Source organism: Suricata suricatta, chromosome 10, assembly GCF_006229205.1.
Source record: "Suricata suricatta isolate VVHF042 chromosome 10, meerkat_22Aug2017_6uvM2_HiC, whole genome shotgun sequence".
NCBI classification, from domain to species: domain Eukaryota; kingdom Metazoa; phylum Chordata; class Mammalia; order Carnivora; family Herpestidae; genus Suricata; species Suricata suricatta.
The window spans coordinates 98,233,443-98,252,910 of record NC_043709.1 but is presented as its reverse complement, the minus strand read 5'-3'; the positions used below and the strand labels follow the sequence as shown (position 1 = coordinate 98,252,910).

General features: G+C 48.1%; 1 protein-coding gene across 1 annotated transcript in view; it reads right to left on the bottom strand.

Moving 5' to 3' along the window:
• Window positions 1-19,468, bottom strand: part of VWF (von Willebrand factor) — a 130,458-nt gene that overhangs the window by 51,458 nt on the left and 59,532 nt on the right. The window contains exons 17-23 of the mRNA XM_029953391.1: window positions 19,340-19,434; window positions 15,204-15,364; window positions 7,131-7,234; window positions 5,703-5,841; window positions 3,223-3,357; window positions 1,312-1,458; window positions 2-142 (exon numbers count right to left, since the gene is read on the bottom strand). Of these exons, the coding sequence (XP_029809251.1) occupies window positions 2-142; window positions 1,312-1,458; window positions 3,223-3,357; window positions 5,703-5,841; window positions 7,131-7,234; window positions 15,204-15,364; window positions 19,340-19,434 (922 nt within the window). The remainder of the gene's footprint in view (window position 1; window positions 143-1,311; window positions 1,459-3,222; window positions 3,358-5,702; window positions 5,842-7,130; window positions 7,235-15,203; window positions 15,365-19,339; window positions 19,435-19,468) is intronic.

Here is a 19,468-nt window from a genome sequence, read left to right as displayed (position 1 = left end):
CTTTCTCAGTGTCGGCACACTGTGGGTTCACTTTCCAGGAATTCCCAAAGTCCACAGCGTCTTCTTCCGCTTGGAGGCTGCTGGTGGTGAAGTCATTGTTCTGGATGCCATCAAAATTCCCACATAGGCCACACACTTTCTCCTAACAGACAAGATAAGATCATGAGCACGGTAAACCTTGGAGCAAACTTTCTGACTTGGGGAAAGGAAAGTTCCTGGCAGCAAAGAAGGCAGGTTCGTTAGAGGAAGGGGGGGCTGGGAGAGGGACAGAGATGGAGACCCAGAAGCAGACCAGGGTAATGAGCAAAGCCTTGCCCTTGCACGGTTTTCCCAGGCTTCCTCATGTACCCCATCTTCAAGTTAAACAGAGGCCATTCACAGAGAGGCAACCTGCCCATGTCCTACCGTCCACCAAGGGCAGAGGTGGAAATTAGGCAGGCTCGGTCCTGGTAGCTCCAGTATAAACCTTCACTCCCCCCAGCAATGGGCTGAGCAGAGAGAGGAGCCGGATCAACATGTCATCAATGAGAGTGTACAGGTCCGAAGAAGGAATATTCTAGTCCTATTCTACTGTGGGCAGTGTAATGCAAGCCCATTGTCTGGACAATTGCAGCCTGTCCAGGATTCTGCTGTATATCAAATGTATATCAAATGCCACCAGGGTTGACATAATATCTAATTTGTCTCTGGGTTCACTTATCATCGCTGAGTGAATGGAAAGGATCACATAAAGACTACTATATGTAAGGAACTAGAACTAGCCTGGAAAAGAAAGTGTTATATTCTTACAACATATTTAGAGCCCTGTCATGGGGCTCCTGGGTTGCTCAGTTGGTTGGGCATCCAACTGTGGCTCACGGTTCATGGTTTTGGGCCCCATGTTGGGCTCTGTGCTGACAGCTCAGAGTCTGGAGCCTGCTTCAGATTCTCTGTCTCTAATAAATAAATATTTAAAATATTTTTTTAAAAAAAGAAAATAAATCTTAAGGAAAGCTATTGCCAGATCTTTCACTTCCTTCTTTTGGGGATAAAAACTGCATGCCTAGCAAGGCCAGTCACGGAACAGTTTTCTGGGTTGGGGGCCAGCCACAGTCCTTCCTACATACAGCTGATTTCCAGAAACAGCCAAGGCTGACTCTACACCTTGAATCCATGGTCTTAATTGTATGGGAAAAGAGGCCAGACTAGATGACCAGCCACGTTCCCCTACAACGGTGGGCAGGGGCAGTGGGCTACTGCTCAGAAAGCTAAATAAGGTGCAAACATCAAGTTCCAAACAAGATAAAGCAGCAGCAGAAAAGAGCCACTTACCTGGTATGTCTGCTTCAGAGCCACAGAGATGCTCAGGCGGTGGTCCCAGATCACAGAGAGTGCCTTGCCCAGCAGCAGAATGATGTACTGACCAGACTCCACCACCTCAAAGTGAGTCTCATCCTTCATGGCCTTCTTCACAATCACCTGAAGCATGACAAAGCATGAGAAGAGGGAGAGTGAAGGGGAGTTCCTCCCTCTACCCCACACCCCTGCCTGTCTCCAGAACCACAAGTCATTTGCCCCACCTGGTCAGAACGTGTCCCTTTGGGGCCCACACCCTGCCTGGACTTTTCTGTGCTGGTCTTGCCTATCACTGGCCAAGAATACTATGACTAAGGAATCACAGCAGAGATAGCATCAGAATCATAATTATGAGATCAAAAATACAATGAAACCTACTAGTAGAAGATATCCATCAGCTCACATAAGGAATTTTTTGATACTTGATCATGAAACGCACGAGGTTTCCTAAACAGGTTTTAACATGGCAAAGATTTTAAATGTCTCTAGGCAATTCATTTAAAAAGCTGTTTATATAAATGAACACTAGACTCTTTCCTTTCCTTCCCCCCTTTCCCACTCCCCAGAGTCTCTGTCAGCAGGAGTCAGAGCTGACAGAGAACAAAGAGGCTGAGAAGCTCAGTGATGGTGGCAGGAATCCTGGACTTCAGTTTCCAGAAGGACTCTAACCTGAACCCTAGACTTGGCAGAATTCGGCCAGTGCTGAACCCTCAGAGCCCATTTCAGCATGTCTGGCTGACTAATTCATAAAACTGAAGTCATTGCTAAGCACCTGTCACCCTTTGCAAAGGTTCTCTCCTGGTGACATACAGGTACAGAGCTAGTGGGCTAAGACCAGGGAATACAATGAAGATACCAAGTCAGGTTTGAGCCCAGGTCCTCGTCTCCCTAGTATAAGACGTTCAGACCAACAGAAGCAAAACTGTGGTCTCCAGGCTACCTGGCGCTCCAGATGCAGATTCTGGGGTCCCATTCAAACCTATGAGAATCTCAGCATGGACCCCAGGATCAGGATCTTAAACCAGATGCTAGGTGGTTCTTCTGTACTCTTCTGAGAACCACTTCATAAACTCTTAGTATACAAGGACTGAATCTGTTCATTTCTCTTTTGAGCTCTTTTGATAAGATTTTATCTAAAAAGGACTGAAAAAATAAAGTAAAAATCCCCAAAACATCATTACTTCCCAAAATAAATGTTTAAGTGGTATAAATATGTCTATATATTTGTGTGTATAGGTGCATACAGGATAGATATGTGTATATAATATATACATATACATATGTGCATATATATTATATGTGTGTATGTATTGTGTAGTAATGATACCCACATATATCATATATGTCTGATAAATATGTGTATATATGCATATATATGTATATATTATGTATATGTGTATGACATAGGTATGCATATTTATGTATATATATTACATGTGTGCACAGGCACATATGTTATACAGCAATATATGTGTGTGCCTTTGTACATAATATATATACATGTGTGTATATGTGAGATGTATATATATTCTTATCTATATATTTCATAAATATATATACACCCATACATATATATGAAAGAGAAAGGCCTCCTGCCCTCCAATCTCCACCCCACCCTCCAGAGGTAAGCACTGATTCTTTCTATACTTCTGTGAATACAGTTACACATTTATGTCCACTCACATCTCTGCACTTTATTTTACTAAAATGGGATCATGTTATCCATAGTCATGGGCAACGTGTTCTTCTCATAGAATAAGTGAAGGCCAGATGATACGGCCTCATGCTCACTGTACAGTCTCCATCACCCAAGTTCTAAACAGCACTGGATGCATGCTCCTAACATGTGTGAGGTGCGAGGGTGGAGGGTCTGAGGCCGGCACTCACCTCCCCATCGAACAGTTCAATCTCGCCTCCTTCCACCAGGATGGTGACCCGCTTCTTGCATTTCACTGAGGGGTAGCTGCACCCCTCATTTGCCACCAAGATCCGGAAGGTCCCAGGGTTACTGCCACAGTAATCCTGGGGAAAGGGGGTGCCAGGAGAGAAATATTATCTCTGCTACCTCTCCCCAGATCAGAATATTGGCATCTCAGCATCTCAGACCATTGAAGGGTATGTGTTAAAGGAGGTTACCATGTCCATGCATATGTGTGTAAGACAGAGAGAGAGGGAATGAAACAGAGAGAGGGAGAGAGAATGACATTGCGGGGAGAAGGGACAGGTGTGTCATCTTCAGCCATTACCTGTGAGCCAGAGTCAGTGAGCACAAGGTAGAGAGGAAGGGAGAGGGAGAGAGGGGAGAGGGAGAAATGGCATGTGGCATGCTTTGCTGACCACATCAGCCTAAATACTCCTACCTAGACCTGTCAGGGCTTAGTCTCACCCAGCTAACTACGACAGTTTGACCACATGGAGCTTTGTGGCTCTAAATTCTGGTTGAATCCCTCTGGACTGCCAACCCAGAAATGTAACTAAAGGTCATCTGACACAGCTTCATGGACACTAAGCTACCACCTCTGGCTGGGAAAAGAGGATGACGGGGTGCTGGTCCTTGCTGACCAACTGCGTAGAAAATTAATGAAAAGGGGACACATTTCTAGCAAATACCTCCCCATGGTGGCTGTTGCTGTGGTATGGTGGGAGAAAAAAATACAGAAAAACTAGGTGCAAGCCTTGCTTCTGACAATTTTTGGATACACGAACAAGTCACTTACCTCTCTGACACCCCCACGCACGCACACACACCCACACACACACACATGCACACATATAATCGGCCCCTCTAAAACAGTATCAGCCAACTTGATGGGGACTGTTAGATTCAGTGAGGCTGTGCTGAGTCAATGGGATGGTGAAGGACAAAAGAGGGAACAAAGGTACAGGTGCCTTGTAAACGGTTCTTGTCACCAGTTGAGATTTTGCTAAAAAAGAGTTAAGTCTTGATACCTCCCAGAGGAAGAGGGGAGAAAGGGGAGGATCTGGGACAAAGTATCAGAAGGAGACAACAGAACTGGCTGTGAAGGAAGACAAGCAGCCCACAAAGGGGGACAATTTGAAAGGGACACTGAAACAGACCCGCTTAGGAGAGCTCTGCCTCGGCAGAGAAAGCCGGGTCGCAGCAGATCTGACCAGCTGCTTCTCATTGCACGGAATCCATCTAGTAGTGTTTTCTGGATGCGCATGTTTGGTACTGACTGGGTGGTTGAAGCCCAGAGCTGGTGTCACCTCATCTTTTGCTACCAAGATTGGGAGGCAGATAATCAAAAGATGGGCCGCCATATGTGATCTGTAGGAAAGTTCTGGGAAGGGAGGGAAAACACCCCAGGTTCCTAAGTGGCATAAACCCATGTCATCGTGTGCATGCCCTGCCTGTCTTCCCAGCATGCTGCATGCCTCTCTGGGCCAGCCTGGGACATGGGGGGAGCAGAGGCTCCCGTATTGGTGCCACTGCTCACTCCCAGCATGCTCTGTGCACAGCCGCTCAGTGCTGCTGCTGGCTCTGCTCCTCTCCCAGCATACTCTGCAGGCACCCTCACTGCCTGGCTCACGAGGCCCTGCAGCTCTCTGTCTGGGGCTGAGGCTCCTACGGGTTGCGGTCCTCCCTTCCAACCAGGCCAAGTCCCTACTCCTCCTCCCAAGAATGGAGACAGTGAGACTGCATTTGTTTAAAGCCTCACAGAGTCATGCTGTATCATCCCTCATGAGAAAAGCACTCATACCTCCTTGCTTGCTCACTTTTGTGTCAACCAGCAAAAGAAGTTTACAGGAATCCATACAGTGGGGAGAGGGAGGCAGAGGGGCCGGTGCCCTCACTCACCACCTAGGATTTCCTGGGCAGTACGACTTTTCTGTGACGCCCTTCTGAATTGCACTAGTTTAGAAATGGAAATGGTAGAGAAGGCAATAGGATCATCAGGCCAACTCCAGGGATCATTCCATCCACCCCCCTGTCCTGGGCCGCTCCCCAGGGCACTAGCAGGGAGGGGGAGGGGGGCTCAGTCCAGCCTGGGAGACAGCCCTCCCCACTGTGCATCCTGGTTGAGGCTGTATCTGCCAAAAGGAACAGATGCGTTTTTCTAATTCCATTTTGGTGCTAACGTGGCAGCCTTGCCCTCACACCACTCCCCATCAACAAATGAGCTTCGGCCCTATTCTTGTAAGTCTCCACGTAAGCTGAAGGAAGATGGACCATGGCTTTGAGTTTCAGGCACCTCTTTTAGGGGCTGCAAAACTGCTCCAGTAGAAACCAGGCCCAGAGCTGTTTATACAGACAGAACAGCAGAATCTGATCTGGGGACCCCCAAAGGGCAGCCTCCCAGCCCCTCCGAGAGACAGACAGCAGGCCTGCCCACCCTCGCTCTCACCTGCACCAGAACGTACTGGCACTCTCCAGGGAACAGATATTTGAGCCCGTCGAAGGTGAGGTAGTGTGCCATGCCGATGGCAGAGCACGTGGCGTCACACACATGGTCCGTGCAATTCCACTTCCGGTCCCGACAGACACTAGGAATAGAAATGGCCAGGATGACCACTGGGTACTGCGGTGTGAGGGGCCCTTCTGGGCCTGGGGAACGAGAGATGATGAAGGAATGCAGATTGCTCTGAGGTGCCACCCAGTCCTCTAGGAAGTCTCTAGAAGTGGAGAACCGGCTGCTTGTGGGGAGGGGATGGGGAAGGACAGTTTGCAGTCATCACTGTCACATTTCTTTAAAGTCGGCTTCATGCCCAATGTGGGGCTCGCACTCACAACCCCAAGATCAAGAGTCACGTGCTTTTCTAACTGAGCCAGCCAGGCGCCCCATAAACTTTTAGAGCACATTTTTAGAGCACAGGGCCAAGGGGGAGAGAGGGAAGGCCACCCTGCTCTCCTGCTTCAAGGGGGAATGTGAGGGAAGAAGGAAACAGGTCATCCGAGGTGACTGGGCAGCCAGGGGACAAAGCCCAGATGCTCTGGATAGACCACCTGCTATGGATCTGCGGAAGTTCATCCTCCTGCAGGATGCCAGAGAGTGGCCACAGGGTCTCCACAGGACAGAGACACTGACATTGAGAACCCTCTGACACTAATGGGGAGAAAAAGACCCAACAGCAGAAAAGTTCTGAGTTGGGAAAAGAGTGATCAACCATGAACTTCTGCCAGAAGAGGTTTCGTGTGTAGAGAGCTATGTTTAAATCTACAGTGATTTGCCCACTACCACAACACCCCATCCCCCACCACCACCCTGTGACCAGAGCTGACATCAGAGAGCCCACTCTGTGCATCAGAGGTGGTAAGCTCAGACCTCAGGCCCCAAAGACAGCTAAGAGCCTTCCCGTCCCAGCCCTTCCTGCCTCTGTTCCCAGGGGCCTTCCCCTAAAGCTGTGCAGAACCCAGATGTCACAGGCAGGGTGAGGGAGCAGAGCAAAGGGCTAGCGAAGGGCGGGCACGGAGAGGAAGAAGAACCAGCCATTCCAAGCACACTTGCAGAATGCTTAGGGGGCAGTATTTGCCCCATGCCTTTTGGCAGCTTGGTCACACACGCCATGGCCAAAGTCATGAGCCAAAGTCCTTCTGGAAACACTACTCTCCAGGAGAGTGTCTCTGCAGGGTGAGCACAGGAAAGGATGAAGATTCTCCCCCACTTTATAGTTCGAGAAACAGACACAGAGAAAAGGAAAAGAATAACCATGTTCTTACAGGGTGCCAGAGGCAAGTGCCAGAGTCCTGTGGTCATGTCAGCCACTGCATCTCCACTCCCACTCACCCCGCCCCAAAGGCTCAAGCCCCAAGAAAGCCTGTCTCAGGACCTCACCAAGTGTTGCAGTCAATTTTCACCATTTCTCCTGGGGCGTATTCTCTGCCTTGGTGGAAGCAAGGACACCTTTCCAGGGCCACACATCTGTTTTCATGCCGGACCTGAGGGAAAGGAATCCAAATGTCTTAAGAGCCCTAATGGGTGATGTAAAGCCCTGCTGGGCAGATGGCCTTGGCCACAGGCCAGTCCAGAGCACCCACGCCCAGGCTGGGGCTTGCAAACACGGGCCCCCGTCCACACTGATCCCCTAGCTCCGCTGAAGACACTCCGGCCACCCTCTGCCCTCACACCCCGCTGGGACCGTGGCGAAGACTCTTCAGTAACATGTGGCAGAAGCCTTCAGATGTGCATCTCCTTAGACCCAGTAACTCCACCACACAGAGGATTTCTCCAAACGAAACAGACTTATGGACAAAGGTTAATATAGAATCATTTATCGTTGCAAAAAATGGCAACAACCAAGTGTTCAACAATAGGAAAATTATTAACTCCACTAAGGAATCCCCAGGTAATGGTATTAAAATGGCCCTTTGGAAAACTCTTAAATGATGTGAGAAATTCTGACGCTATTAATTTTTAAACAGAGAAAGGTTGTATATACATAAATCCCTATATATATAATATATATACATATATATACACATACATACACATATCCAAAAAATGTCAAAAAAAGACGAGAAGGAAATACAGAAGTTCCATCCAGATAGAAGCCTGAGACAGAAAAATAGGAGAGTTTTGTTTTCTTTTTTGGTTTTTAAATTTTTTTCCAAATGTTCATCAAGAAGCATATATTATGTTGACAGTGAAAAAGATGGGAAACATATTTAATAAAACTTAAATGCATTTAATACTCTGGGGATGAAGGCTGCATACTGGCCACAGGCAAGGATGGACCAAAGCCAGAGTCTAGGGGCTGTTCAAACCCCGCATACCTGCTCCTCGCCCATTCCCCTGGGATTCTGATGCACCCTCCATGGGGTATGCTCTGTTTCTATGCCCTCCACCCAGTAAGAAAGTACCATGTGAGCATGTTGTGCTCCTCAGGCCTGTAGGGACCGGAGGGAAGAAAGAACTAAGACCCACTGGCCCCCGTGGGCTCAGGAGGAGCCCTCCAAACCTACTCTGACCCTAGCACACAGATATGCTCGGTCCCAGCCCCATGAGGCAGCCATGGACGTGTGCTCTGGCATGGGCTGTGGGTGATCTAAAGGAGCCCTGGGTCACCCTCAGGTGAAGGGACCACGGCACATTGGTTCCAGGGCTACCTTAGGGGTGAGAAGTTCCTGGTCTGCATGGCTCAGGACTCATGAGTTCCAGTCACTCCCCGGGCAAGCCTGACTTACCAGGGCTTGGAACTGGACAAAGCCCTGGGAACAGGGGAGTCTTGGCCTAAACAAAGAGCTTTCATGTCAGGGACTATAGGCTAAAGTAGTGTGTGTGTGTGTGTGTGTGTGTGTGTGTGTGTGTGCGCGCGCGTGAATGGTATCAGAAGAAGAACCTCCAATTAACTACCATCTTCATCCAACCCCGAGTCCTTAATACCTAAGTGAAGGGGGAGGTGGGAGCACGGAGAATGAGGAAGAGGCAGGCCAGCCATGCCCTGTTACTGGGAGACAAGGAACTTAGCATCTAGTAGGGAAGATCAGGGAGGGGTAGGCTCAGGGAGGGGTGACAAATGTCCCTCTACCACAGTCTTCAGAAAAAGTCACAGTTACGGTTCATTTCCACATTCCCCCCTCCAAGCCTCATCAGTTTTAACTTAAGTCCGAGGCCTGCCACCTAATGGCTACTTTAAGAAAGACCCACACATCTGCTGGGGAAGCTTGCCGTGCTCTCCACCACTCACACCTACAGCTGATAGACACCAGGCAGTAAGCCTCCTTACTGGAAACGAGTGTAAGACAAAATGTTGAGGATGCACAGGGACGGATTCCAGGAAGCAGAGCCCTGCTCACCCCACCTCACCTCAGCAGAATGCGCACTGCCCCCTCACCTTTGAGCAGGCTGGCTGGAGGGCTCCCTCACCTCTTGGTCTGCATGCTGGATGCTTCTAACTCTCTCCAGGACATTCAGCCCATTGACAAAAAGTCCTGCACCCCTACGGCTTAGGTAGCCCCTCCCCTGGCCCAGAGGTGAGTCCCAGCCCTCCTCCAATGGACATAAATTCAAATCACAGCTTGGTCATGAGATAAAGCCACGGCTGCCCCTTCCTCCTTCTGCGCTTCCACAGACAAGGCCATATGGCTCCTCTCCACCTTGACTTCCTGACAGACTACAGAATTAAAATAGGACCTTCAGACTGGATGGGGACCGCTATAAAGACAACAGGGCTATGCGGTTAGACCCATAAGTCACAGCTGGAGAAAGGACAAAACATAACCTTAAAAGGAAAGGAGAGGGTTCTCAGGCCACACCTCAGTACAGGCTACAACTTTCGAGTGGAGATCAAATAACACCAGCCCAGCCAAAAACACCCAGAGAGCCTGAAAGCATTAAAGAAATCCCTAGAGATAGAGATAAAGGCACAATGCAGTGGATGTACAAGACCAAGGTGAGGACTGCTCAGACACGTAGGGTAAGCCAGGATAGCGGTCCCTAACTAGACTTTGTGGAAACTCACGTGACCATCATGTTTAAAATGAAGAGAATCAGGGCACCTGGGTGGCTCAGTCGATTCAGCATCCAACTTCGGCTCAGTTCACGATCTCACAGTCCGTGGGTTCGAGCCCCACATCGGGCTCTGCGCTGACAGCTCAGAGCCTAGAGCCTGCTTCAGATTCTGTGTCTCCCTCTCTCTCTGCCCCTTCCCTACTCACCTCTGTCTTTCAAAAATGAATATACATTAAAAAAATTTTTAATGAAGAGAACCATCTCTGCCTAGTGTTCATCCCTCTGGGACACCAGAAGGATAATAAGATAAAGTTGACAGTGGCCTTCCAAAACTTCAGAAGCAAACAGGCAGAAATCGTTGTCACTATCTATCAACTTGGGACATCCTGCGTAAGTATGGCTCATGCCAAAAACGTGGTACTAGGTCTTGGTCAGCCCTAACAAAAATTATGAAGTAGAAAAAAATTGATTTTGGGGTGCCTGGGTGGCTCAGTCGGTTAAGCGTCCCACTTGGGCTCAGGTCATGATCTCACAGTTCATGGGTTCAAGCCCCACGTCAGGCTTTGGGCTGACAACTAGCTCAGAGCCTGAAGCCTGCTTCAGATTCTGTATCTCCCTCTCTCTCTGACCCTCCCCTGCTCACTCTGTCTCTCAAAAATAAATTTTAAAAAAACATTAAAAAAAGAAAAAAATTGATTTTTGTCACTCTTCTCTGAAATGGCCCCATCTTTCCTGACCCAACCCCCATACATGAACACCATATTGACCCATTCTCCAAAATCTTTTCTTTTTGTCTTCCAATTATCTCTTTTTTCTTCTCCCCACCCCCATTAAAACCCCCATATCAGCACAGCTGATTTCAACTAGATGTTTGGCTAGGAGGAAAGAATCTGATTAAATAATTCATATTAAGGTGTGAGAATGGCTTCCTATGAGGACTTACAAGGCCATATGCTTTTCTAAAACTAGTGCTTGTTAACCAGAATGAATTCATGCTTATCATACATAGTAAGCCTAATTAGGTGACAAGTCACATAAGGGCAGGAGATATTTTTGAGACAGAATGGCTTTCGTGGGCCTTTTAAAATGACATCTCATAGGGTTTACAGTGCCCACATGTGAGGCTCACCCTGAACGGGCCCCAGAGCCCAAGCTCTACCTTTCTTATTGGGCCAGTGACAAAACCAGGCAGCAAAGGACTAGGGAAATGAACGTGCTTCCCAGCTGCCACGAGGTTTCCTAGTAGCAGAACTAGGCACCAGGACCACCTCGCGGGAGGGAAGGGCAAGTAGGGCTGAAGGAGTCCCCTCTAGGACTCAGAAGACGAGAATTTCCACTGTATAACCATGTAGCCTTGAAAGATTCCTATCTTTTCTCAGACTCCTGTGTTATGGAGGGGGTGGGGCGGTAGAGTTCCTCCTCGCTCTACTACTGGGTGATATGGGGCTGGACTGAGGGATCTGGGCAGTGGGTTGTGCTCTGCCGCCACCTTGTGGTGACAGTGGGTAACATTCTAACAAAGGCAAGAAGTTCTCTCCAGAATTTCTGAACTAAAGAAAAAGATGGGAATTTTTCTAGAGCAACATCCTTATTTTACTGATCTAGTGGGCCTCTGGATGTGGCTACAGAAGTCTTAGAATTGCCCCCAGTGTGTGCTTATTTTCTACAGCATATCTCTGTTCATAATAGGATTCACGGTTTTCCTCCACGAACATCTAACAGTGGTCATTAAGCTACCGTTTACTAAGCAACTTCCATGTCCCCATCATTGTCACCCCCAATCCTCCCAACAGCCCTTCTAACCCAGTTTTACAGCTGAGTAAATCTCAGGAGCCAGGATTCACACCTGGAAGTATGGGACTCCAATCCAATGCCCTTTCCAGACCATTTTCCAGGGCATTGACCACTTATCAAAAGCACCCCCCCCACACACACACACACACTTTGTTCCATGCAAGGAGACATTTGTAGCAGTGGCAGGGCTGGTAAAATGGCCCAGAAAACCTGGCTCTAGGCAGGTGCCAAGGCTGAAACAGACTACAAAGAGGGGGACTCCCAACCTGTTCCCAACATTTTTAGACAGTTGGTGCTGGCCTTACAGTGGATGCTGAGTGATGCCCTGTAAGGGGAGAGGCAATCTTGAACCCACAGCAGTGCTTCTCAAAGCACGGTCCGTGGGCCAGTGCCGGTCTGTGATGATGCAAGCACACAGACCGGTAGGTGCTCGGAAAAACCATACAGCAATTGAGCGATACATTACGGCTGTGGAGGGCGAGCTCATATTTTGCATGTCACTACTTTTGTTTCTTTTTTATGACCATTCTTTCCTATTGTATTTACAAAAGATTTGGTTTGAACAGATGGAAATTTTAAGAAAACAGGCCCTTCTGGGACACCTGGGTGGCTCAGTCAGTTAAGCGTCCAACTTTGGCTCAGGTCATGATCTCATAGTTCGTGAGTTTGAGCCCCGTGTCAGGCTGTGTGCTAACAGCTCAGAGATGGGATCCTGCATCAGATTCTGTGTCTCTCTCTCTTTCTCTGCCCCTCCCCTGCTCATGCTCTGTCTCTCTCTGTCTCTCAAAAATAAATGAAAATGTTTAAAAAAGAAAAAAAAGAAAACAGGTCCTTCATGGATCTCTCCTGTGGACAGGAGAAGGTGAGTGTGAGCAGAGTCTCTGAGACTGAGCCTCGGTTATTTCCAAAAAGAATTAAAGCTATCCCTACAATTCTATAGCACTTTCACCGACAACCCCTTTGGGCCTACAGCCAATGTGTGATGAAGGCAAACAGGAATTACGTGTGCTTGTCACAGATGAGACGACTGAGGCTCAGAGACAGAATGAGCGCGCACCCAAGGGCGAGTGAAGCCCAAACAGAGGGTTCGACCCTCTGCTTTGTTCCTACTTGGGTGCTCTGTCTACTCCCATCGATCTGCCCCCAGCAAAGAGCTACTTTTTCACCCCACCCCCACCCCCCACTGTCTTTCAAGTCCCCAGAATGTAGAATCCCCGACCTCTTTCCCCAAACCCTCAGTCACACACCACATCCTCACCATTCCCACTGGGACAGGCCACACAGAGAAACACCCCCGGGTAGGATGTCTACACCATCACACGGGCCCAAACAGGGTGTTGCCAGCTCCTTTGTCTTTGTGTCGAAGCCAGGAACATGTGTCATGTCAGCACGCTACGCACTTCATAAATCACGGACTTTGCTGCTCTGCAGAATCTGGCCTCAATGATTTGCACCTTCGTTGGCATCGTAATGAAGCAGTTGTGAAAATAACCCAATCTCTTACACTCTGAGCTTTTGAGTTTAAACTCCTTTGTGGTTAAGGTTACGGTCACCTCCTTATGTGACAGATATGCAAAGACTGTCCTCAGAGCACATGCCAGTGGCCTCGGGAGTGCCAACGAGCTCCTGACCGTGTGTCCACATCCTGAACTTGAGGTCTTGCTCTCCACTGGGAATCTGGGACCATAACGCAAGTACTGTGCTTATTATCTCAGATGATCTGCACTGTTTTCATTGTAAAAAACAAAAGGTTCATTTAAAAGAGTCTCTGATGCTGACAGTGTCCCCTGACTGATGCCAGAGCCTTCTCGGATGTCTGGAGAATTTCCTCTCCAGGTACAGTGAAGGGACAATCAAAATGAGAATCCTTCGGGGTAAAAAGAGCATAATACAGAAGCTTCCTGTCCCCTGGCCTATTTCTCATCCCTATCCAGCTCTGAGTTTCCCCTCCTTGAATAGCCACCTTCTGCAAAGGCACCAAACAAGACCATCCAGGTTGGAGATGCTCCCCGGCCAATCTCCAGCTCCCGCATTAGAGAAGACAGTTCAGAATCATCAGAGGCTGAGGCAGAGGGGGACACCCAGGGGGGAGGGAACAACTAGTCTCTCTGTCTTGGAAGAGGGCTGGAGGGAAAGGAGACAAATCATCTGCCTGCACACACCCCAGGGCACAGCCTACCAGTGATGGGTCCCCGTTGCCTCTACAGAACATTGGCATCTCCCATGGCCCAGGATCCTGACCTTCAAGCCAAGGCCTGGCCATCATTGAGGCCTTTTACAGCCATATGAGAGCCAGCAAGCCCCCTCCCACTTTGGCCTCCGCACTCTTGCCCCAGCCAGACACTGTTCACTTTGGGTAAGGGGCACTGGAGTCAGGGAAAGCAAGAAGATCTGATGCTTTTGGAAGAGAAGCACCCAGAAGTTCCTTCTTTCAGGGTGGCAAGAACAACATAGGCTTACAACACTCCCTCCTTATCCACAGGGATGTATCTCAAGACCCCCAGGGGGTGCTTAAAATCACACGCCACTGCTCCAGCGGCACTGGAGTGCCCCACCTATACTGCTTTGTCCCTATACACACATACCTAAATCAGGCACAGTAAGAGATTAACAACAATAAATAGAACAATCATAACAATGTACTGTAATAAAAGCTCCCTGAATGTGAGCTCTCTGAGCAGCTTACTGTACTGTGCTCACTCACCCTTCTACTTGTGATGACGTGAAATGATAAGATACCTACGGGAGGAGATGCAGTAAGGTGAATGACACAGGCTCTGTGTCCACAGTCATGAGTCCAAGCATGAGGCTGATATTGACCTCGTGACGAGACGTCAGGAGGAAGAGCATCTGCTTCTGGACCACAGCTGACTGTGGGTAACTGAGACGTTGGAAAATGAAGCCGCGGACGGGGGACTGCTGGGATATGCTTATACTATGTGGCTGACGAAGGGACTCGGGAAGGAGGTGAGGAGCCTGGCGCACTCACACCACCGCTCCAGCGGTGCTGTAGAGCCAGGTGGTTGCGAACCATCATGCCTTGGACTCTGCAAGGCATCCAAGGAACTGCTGGCCACAGGCTGTGTGTTTGAAGCCCCAGCCCCAGAATCATGGAATGTCAAGGGCTGGCCAAGACCTTATGACCCACTTGACAGATGAGGAAAACAAGGCTCAGTGAGGGGAAGGGAGTTGAGCTGGTCCTTGCTGTTGAAGTGGTAGCAACATCAACATCTTTTCTTGCAATAGAAAGTTATGCATGCATACGCAAATCACATGCAAATACATGTGTGCCCTCTCCTCTGAATAAGTAGAATGTAACCCTTGGGAAAATTCCAGGGGAAATGCCTGTTTTCACTTGTAAGGACTTTCTGGAAATACTTGCTTCACTTCCTCCGGCACCTCTGTGCCCTAAGTTCCTGTGTTTGTGTCAGATCTCATCAGAATGGACTCCAGACGCTTTCCCACCATCTCTCTTCCAGACTTTGGCGGCTGAGTTGGCCACAGAAGACTCTCCCCCCACCCCTGCCCCCATCACCACTTCTGCCCCCATTACCATTCTTGTTTGGCTCCTGTTTCTTCCTCTCTCTGCCCCAGAGCCACCTCATGCATGCCCGCCTGCAGGGAAATGCCAGGCTGCCCACCTCTGGGGCTGTGGTGGCTTACCATGCCCGGGGGACAGAGGCAGCCAGACACGCAGCCCATGCTCATGCATTGCAGGTCATAGTTCTGGCAGGTCTTGGCACACTCAAGCCCTTCAGCCCTTGGGTTGTCAGCAGGGCACACCAACTTGACCATGGGTGGCCGACAGGACAGGCTCCTTTTGCCTTGGAGGTAGAAAAACCAAAGAGGTGACTTATGAAGGATGGATCTACCTTCCACACTGTCTTTGGTCCCCCCAGGTAGAGCCACTCACTTCCAGAGACCCACCTACCCCCTCCCTGGGATGACCTGACTCCAGCAGGTGTAGCCCTGAGCCTGGTTCCCCAGTGGAACTAGATGGCCACCTCATCTACTCATCTGAGCCCCTGACCTTTGCCTACACTGAAGGCATCTCTCCAGCTCTCCACATCCCTATGACGGCCCGTGTTCCTCATCCCCCTTGAACCTGCCATAGCAGATTGCATTAAATCAGGATGCACCGCAGAAATGTCGAGTCCTAAGCTTTATAGGGCCGGTGTTTGGGTGCTAAAGAGTAACTTTTGTGGGTCCCAAGTGGACCACTCCTAAAATGATAATGATAATTTAGTCACAAAAACCTTGGGGGGAGGATTTCTATGTCATTTTCTGCCAAGCTACCAGCCACCCCAGCTGCTCTATTGAAATCTGCTACCCTCTGTTCCTCAACACTCCTCTAGGCCCTGCCTGCTTTGTCAGCCTTCACCTGATCGCCTCCAATACCGTCCTCTGATATACTGTCTGTTTTACTTATTTGTTGATTGCCCACCTCCCGCCTCCATGTTCCATGATACAAGCTTTGTTCAGGATGTATCATATTTCCTAACAGTCTGGGGTTATCAATGGCTGATTGAATAAATGATAACAGCTGATGAGTGATATAGCACTTTTCTTTCAAAAAGCCAGAAGCATTTCACAGCATTTTTTTTTAATTTTTCATTAAATTTTTTTTATTTTTGAGAGACAGACAGAGCATGAATAAAGAAAGGGCAAAGAGAGAAAGAGACACAGAATCCGAAGCAGGCTCCCAGCTCTAACCTAGCCGTCAGCACAGAGCCTGACATGGTACTTGAACCCACGAACCATGAGATCATGACCTGAGCCTGACACTTAATCAACTGAGCCACCCAGGTACCCTTCATTTCACAGCATTTCTATCTTACTTCATAGAGCACTTGCTATCTCCTGTGAACAGGTTTCAGCCTTCCTTTTTTTTTAATGTTTATTTATTTTTGAGAGAGAGAAAGACAGAGCATGAGCTGGGGAGGGGCAGAGAGAGAGAGGGAGACAGAATCGAAAGCAGGATCCAGGCTCTGAGCTGTCAGCACAGAGCCTGACATGGGGCATGAACCCACAAACTGTGAGATCCTGACCTGAGCCAAAGTCAGAAGCTTAACTGACTGAGCCACCCTGGCGCCCCCCAGCCTGATATTTATATGGAAACTTCTGTTAGGAAACTGAAACCCTAAAAGGTTAAACAGTTCTTCCAAATAATACAAAACTCTAGGAGCTTCCTGACTTCATAAAAGATGACCACTTCCAGGGACTATCAGCTAGAAAAGAGCCAAGAGAGGCAGGGGGACATGAGCAACCACCAAAGAGAGGGGAGAATGATGTAGTGACCCTGAGATCTGCTAAAGACTGAATGAGCCCCACCAAATTCATGTGTTGACCCCAAAGGTAGTGATGATAGGAAATGAGCCCTTTGGGAAGTGATGAGGCCATGAGGGTAGAACTCTAACAAATGGATTAGTGCCCTGATGAAGACAGCCCACCAAGCTTCCAGCCCTTCTTGCCCTGTGAGGACACAGGAGAAGTCTGCAACCTTCACCTAACCTTTCAGACACCCTAATCTTGGACTTCCAGCCTCCATATATAAATACATTTCTGTATTTCTCACAGTTAAATCACCTAGTCTATGGTATTTTTTTTATATTTATTTATTTATGAGAGAGAGAAAGAGAGACACAGAGACTGAGTGGGGGAGGATCAGAGAGAGAGGGAGACACAGAATCAGAAGCAGGCTCCAGGCCCTGAGCTGTCAGTACAGAGCCTGACATAGGGCTCAAACCCACGAACTGCAAGATCATGACCTGAGCTGAAGTCAGCCGCTTAACCGATCAACTGAGCCACCCTGGCACCCCAGTGTGGTATTTTGTTATAGCAGCCTAAACAGCAAAAGAAAGACAAGGTCACAAGTTTTGATTTCAGCTTGTGAGCCACCCACATGCTTAGGATCTTGTCCCAGCTCAAGGCTAAGAGATGTTCCCCCAATCAGTCATACAAGGCAGCCTGACTTCTCACTAGGACAAACTGGAAAACCAATGCATGGCACACATCTGAGTCACTTAGAGAGATGGGGTCTTGAGGGAAGCAGAAGGCAGAGAGAGGTGGTCAAGCCGGATGTTGAAAATAGCCCATTGATCTACCTAATGGCACCCCTCTCCCTCCTACTGGGACAGTCCCTTCTAGGCAAGGATCCATCTGGAAGCCAGTTAGTTCTCCCTGATCCATAAAAATGAATATGGTCCCACCAAAGCTAGGTCAGCCTCTTCTCCCTACTGTGCCTGTCCTGCAACAGTGTAACAAATGAGAGGACCTTTAAACTGAGAACAATACAGCCAAATTCTTCTCTTTTACCTCTATCTGAGAAGCTTTCTAAACAGGTATCCTTGTCATTAAAGATCTATATGTGAGACCTGAAACCATAAAAATCCTTGAAGAGAGCACAAGCAGTAATCTTGCTGACATCAACTGTAGCAACATTTTTCTAGACAAATCTCCTGAGACAAGGGAAATAAAAGCGAAAATTAAACTAAGGACTTCATCAAAACAAAAAATTTCTGCACAGTGAAGGAAACAATCAACATAACTAAAAGGCAATGTATAGAATGGGAGAAGATATTTGCAAATGGCATATCTGATAAAGGGTTAGTATCCAAAATATATAAAGAAATGATACAACTTGATATAAAAAATAATCCAATTAAAAAATGGGCAGAAGACATTCTGCAAAGAAGACGTTTCTCCAAAGAAGACATACAGAGGGCCAACAGACACATGAAAAGATGCTCAACATCACTCATCATCAGGGAAATGCAAATCGAAACAAAGAGTTATCACCTTACACCTGTCAGAATGGCTAAAACCCACAACACAAGAAACAATAAGTGTTGGCAAGGAAGTGAGAAAAAAGAACCCTCATGCACTGTTGATGGGAATGCAGACTGGTGTAGCCACTGTGGAAAACAGTATGGCAGTCCTTCAAAAAGCTAAAAATAGAACTATCCTATGGTCCAAGAATCACACTATTGGATATTTACCCAAAAACTGCAAAAAACACTAATTCAAAGGGATACTGCACCTCTATGTTTAAGTAGCACTGTTTATAATAGCCAAACTACAGAAGCAGCCCAAGTGTCCATGGATTGATGAATGAATAAAGAAGATGTGATATATATGTATCCAATGGAACATTATTCAGCCATAAAAAAGAATGAAATCTTGTCATTTGCAATGACATGGATGGAGCTAGAGAGTGCAATCCTAAGCAAAATAAGCCAGTCAGGGAAAGACAACTGCAATATTATTTCACTCACATGTGGAATTTAAGAAACAAATGAGCAAAGGGGGAGAAAAATGAGACAAATAAACCAAGAAACAGACTCTTAACTATAGACAACAAATGAATGGTTACCAGAGGGGAGGCTGGAGATTAAAGAGAGTGCACTTATCATGAGAAAGAAAAATAAATAAAATGAAACAGATAGATAGATAGGCAGATAGCTAAACAGACAGACATCCTTGTAAGCATGTCCCTGGGCAAAAAGAGACCGATGAAGGAGGGTGGTCTTCACCACCATCAGGGTGACCACCTTACAGCTGCTCACTGGGTCAAGGTCACCATGGGCAAAACAGAGGTCTCACTGAATCCCTCTGGCAGATAATTCCTTTCTGCCTCAATAATTTGGATGCACTCATGCAAAGGCACTGTCAGGGCCTGAAAATCACTCACATGAACACAAAAATGGTGTCAACCCTGACACGTGTCTGAATGCACACGCACATCAGACAGAGCAGCCCAGCTGCGAGACAAAGAGCCCTTTGAGGGGGACAGTACTCACTGCGATGAGACAGGGGGCTGGTGAGGAAAGTATCGGGCAGCAGGCTTCCTGGGGCTCCACTTGTGGTACAGTGCATGAAGCCATCCTCACAGTAGCTGCAGAAGGGAAAGTCAGAACCTAGCTTTGCAA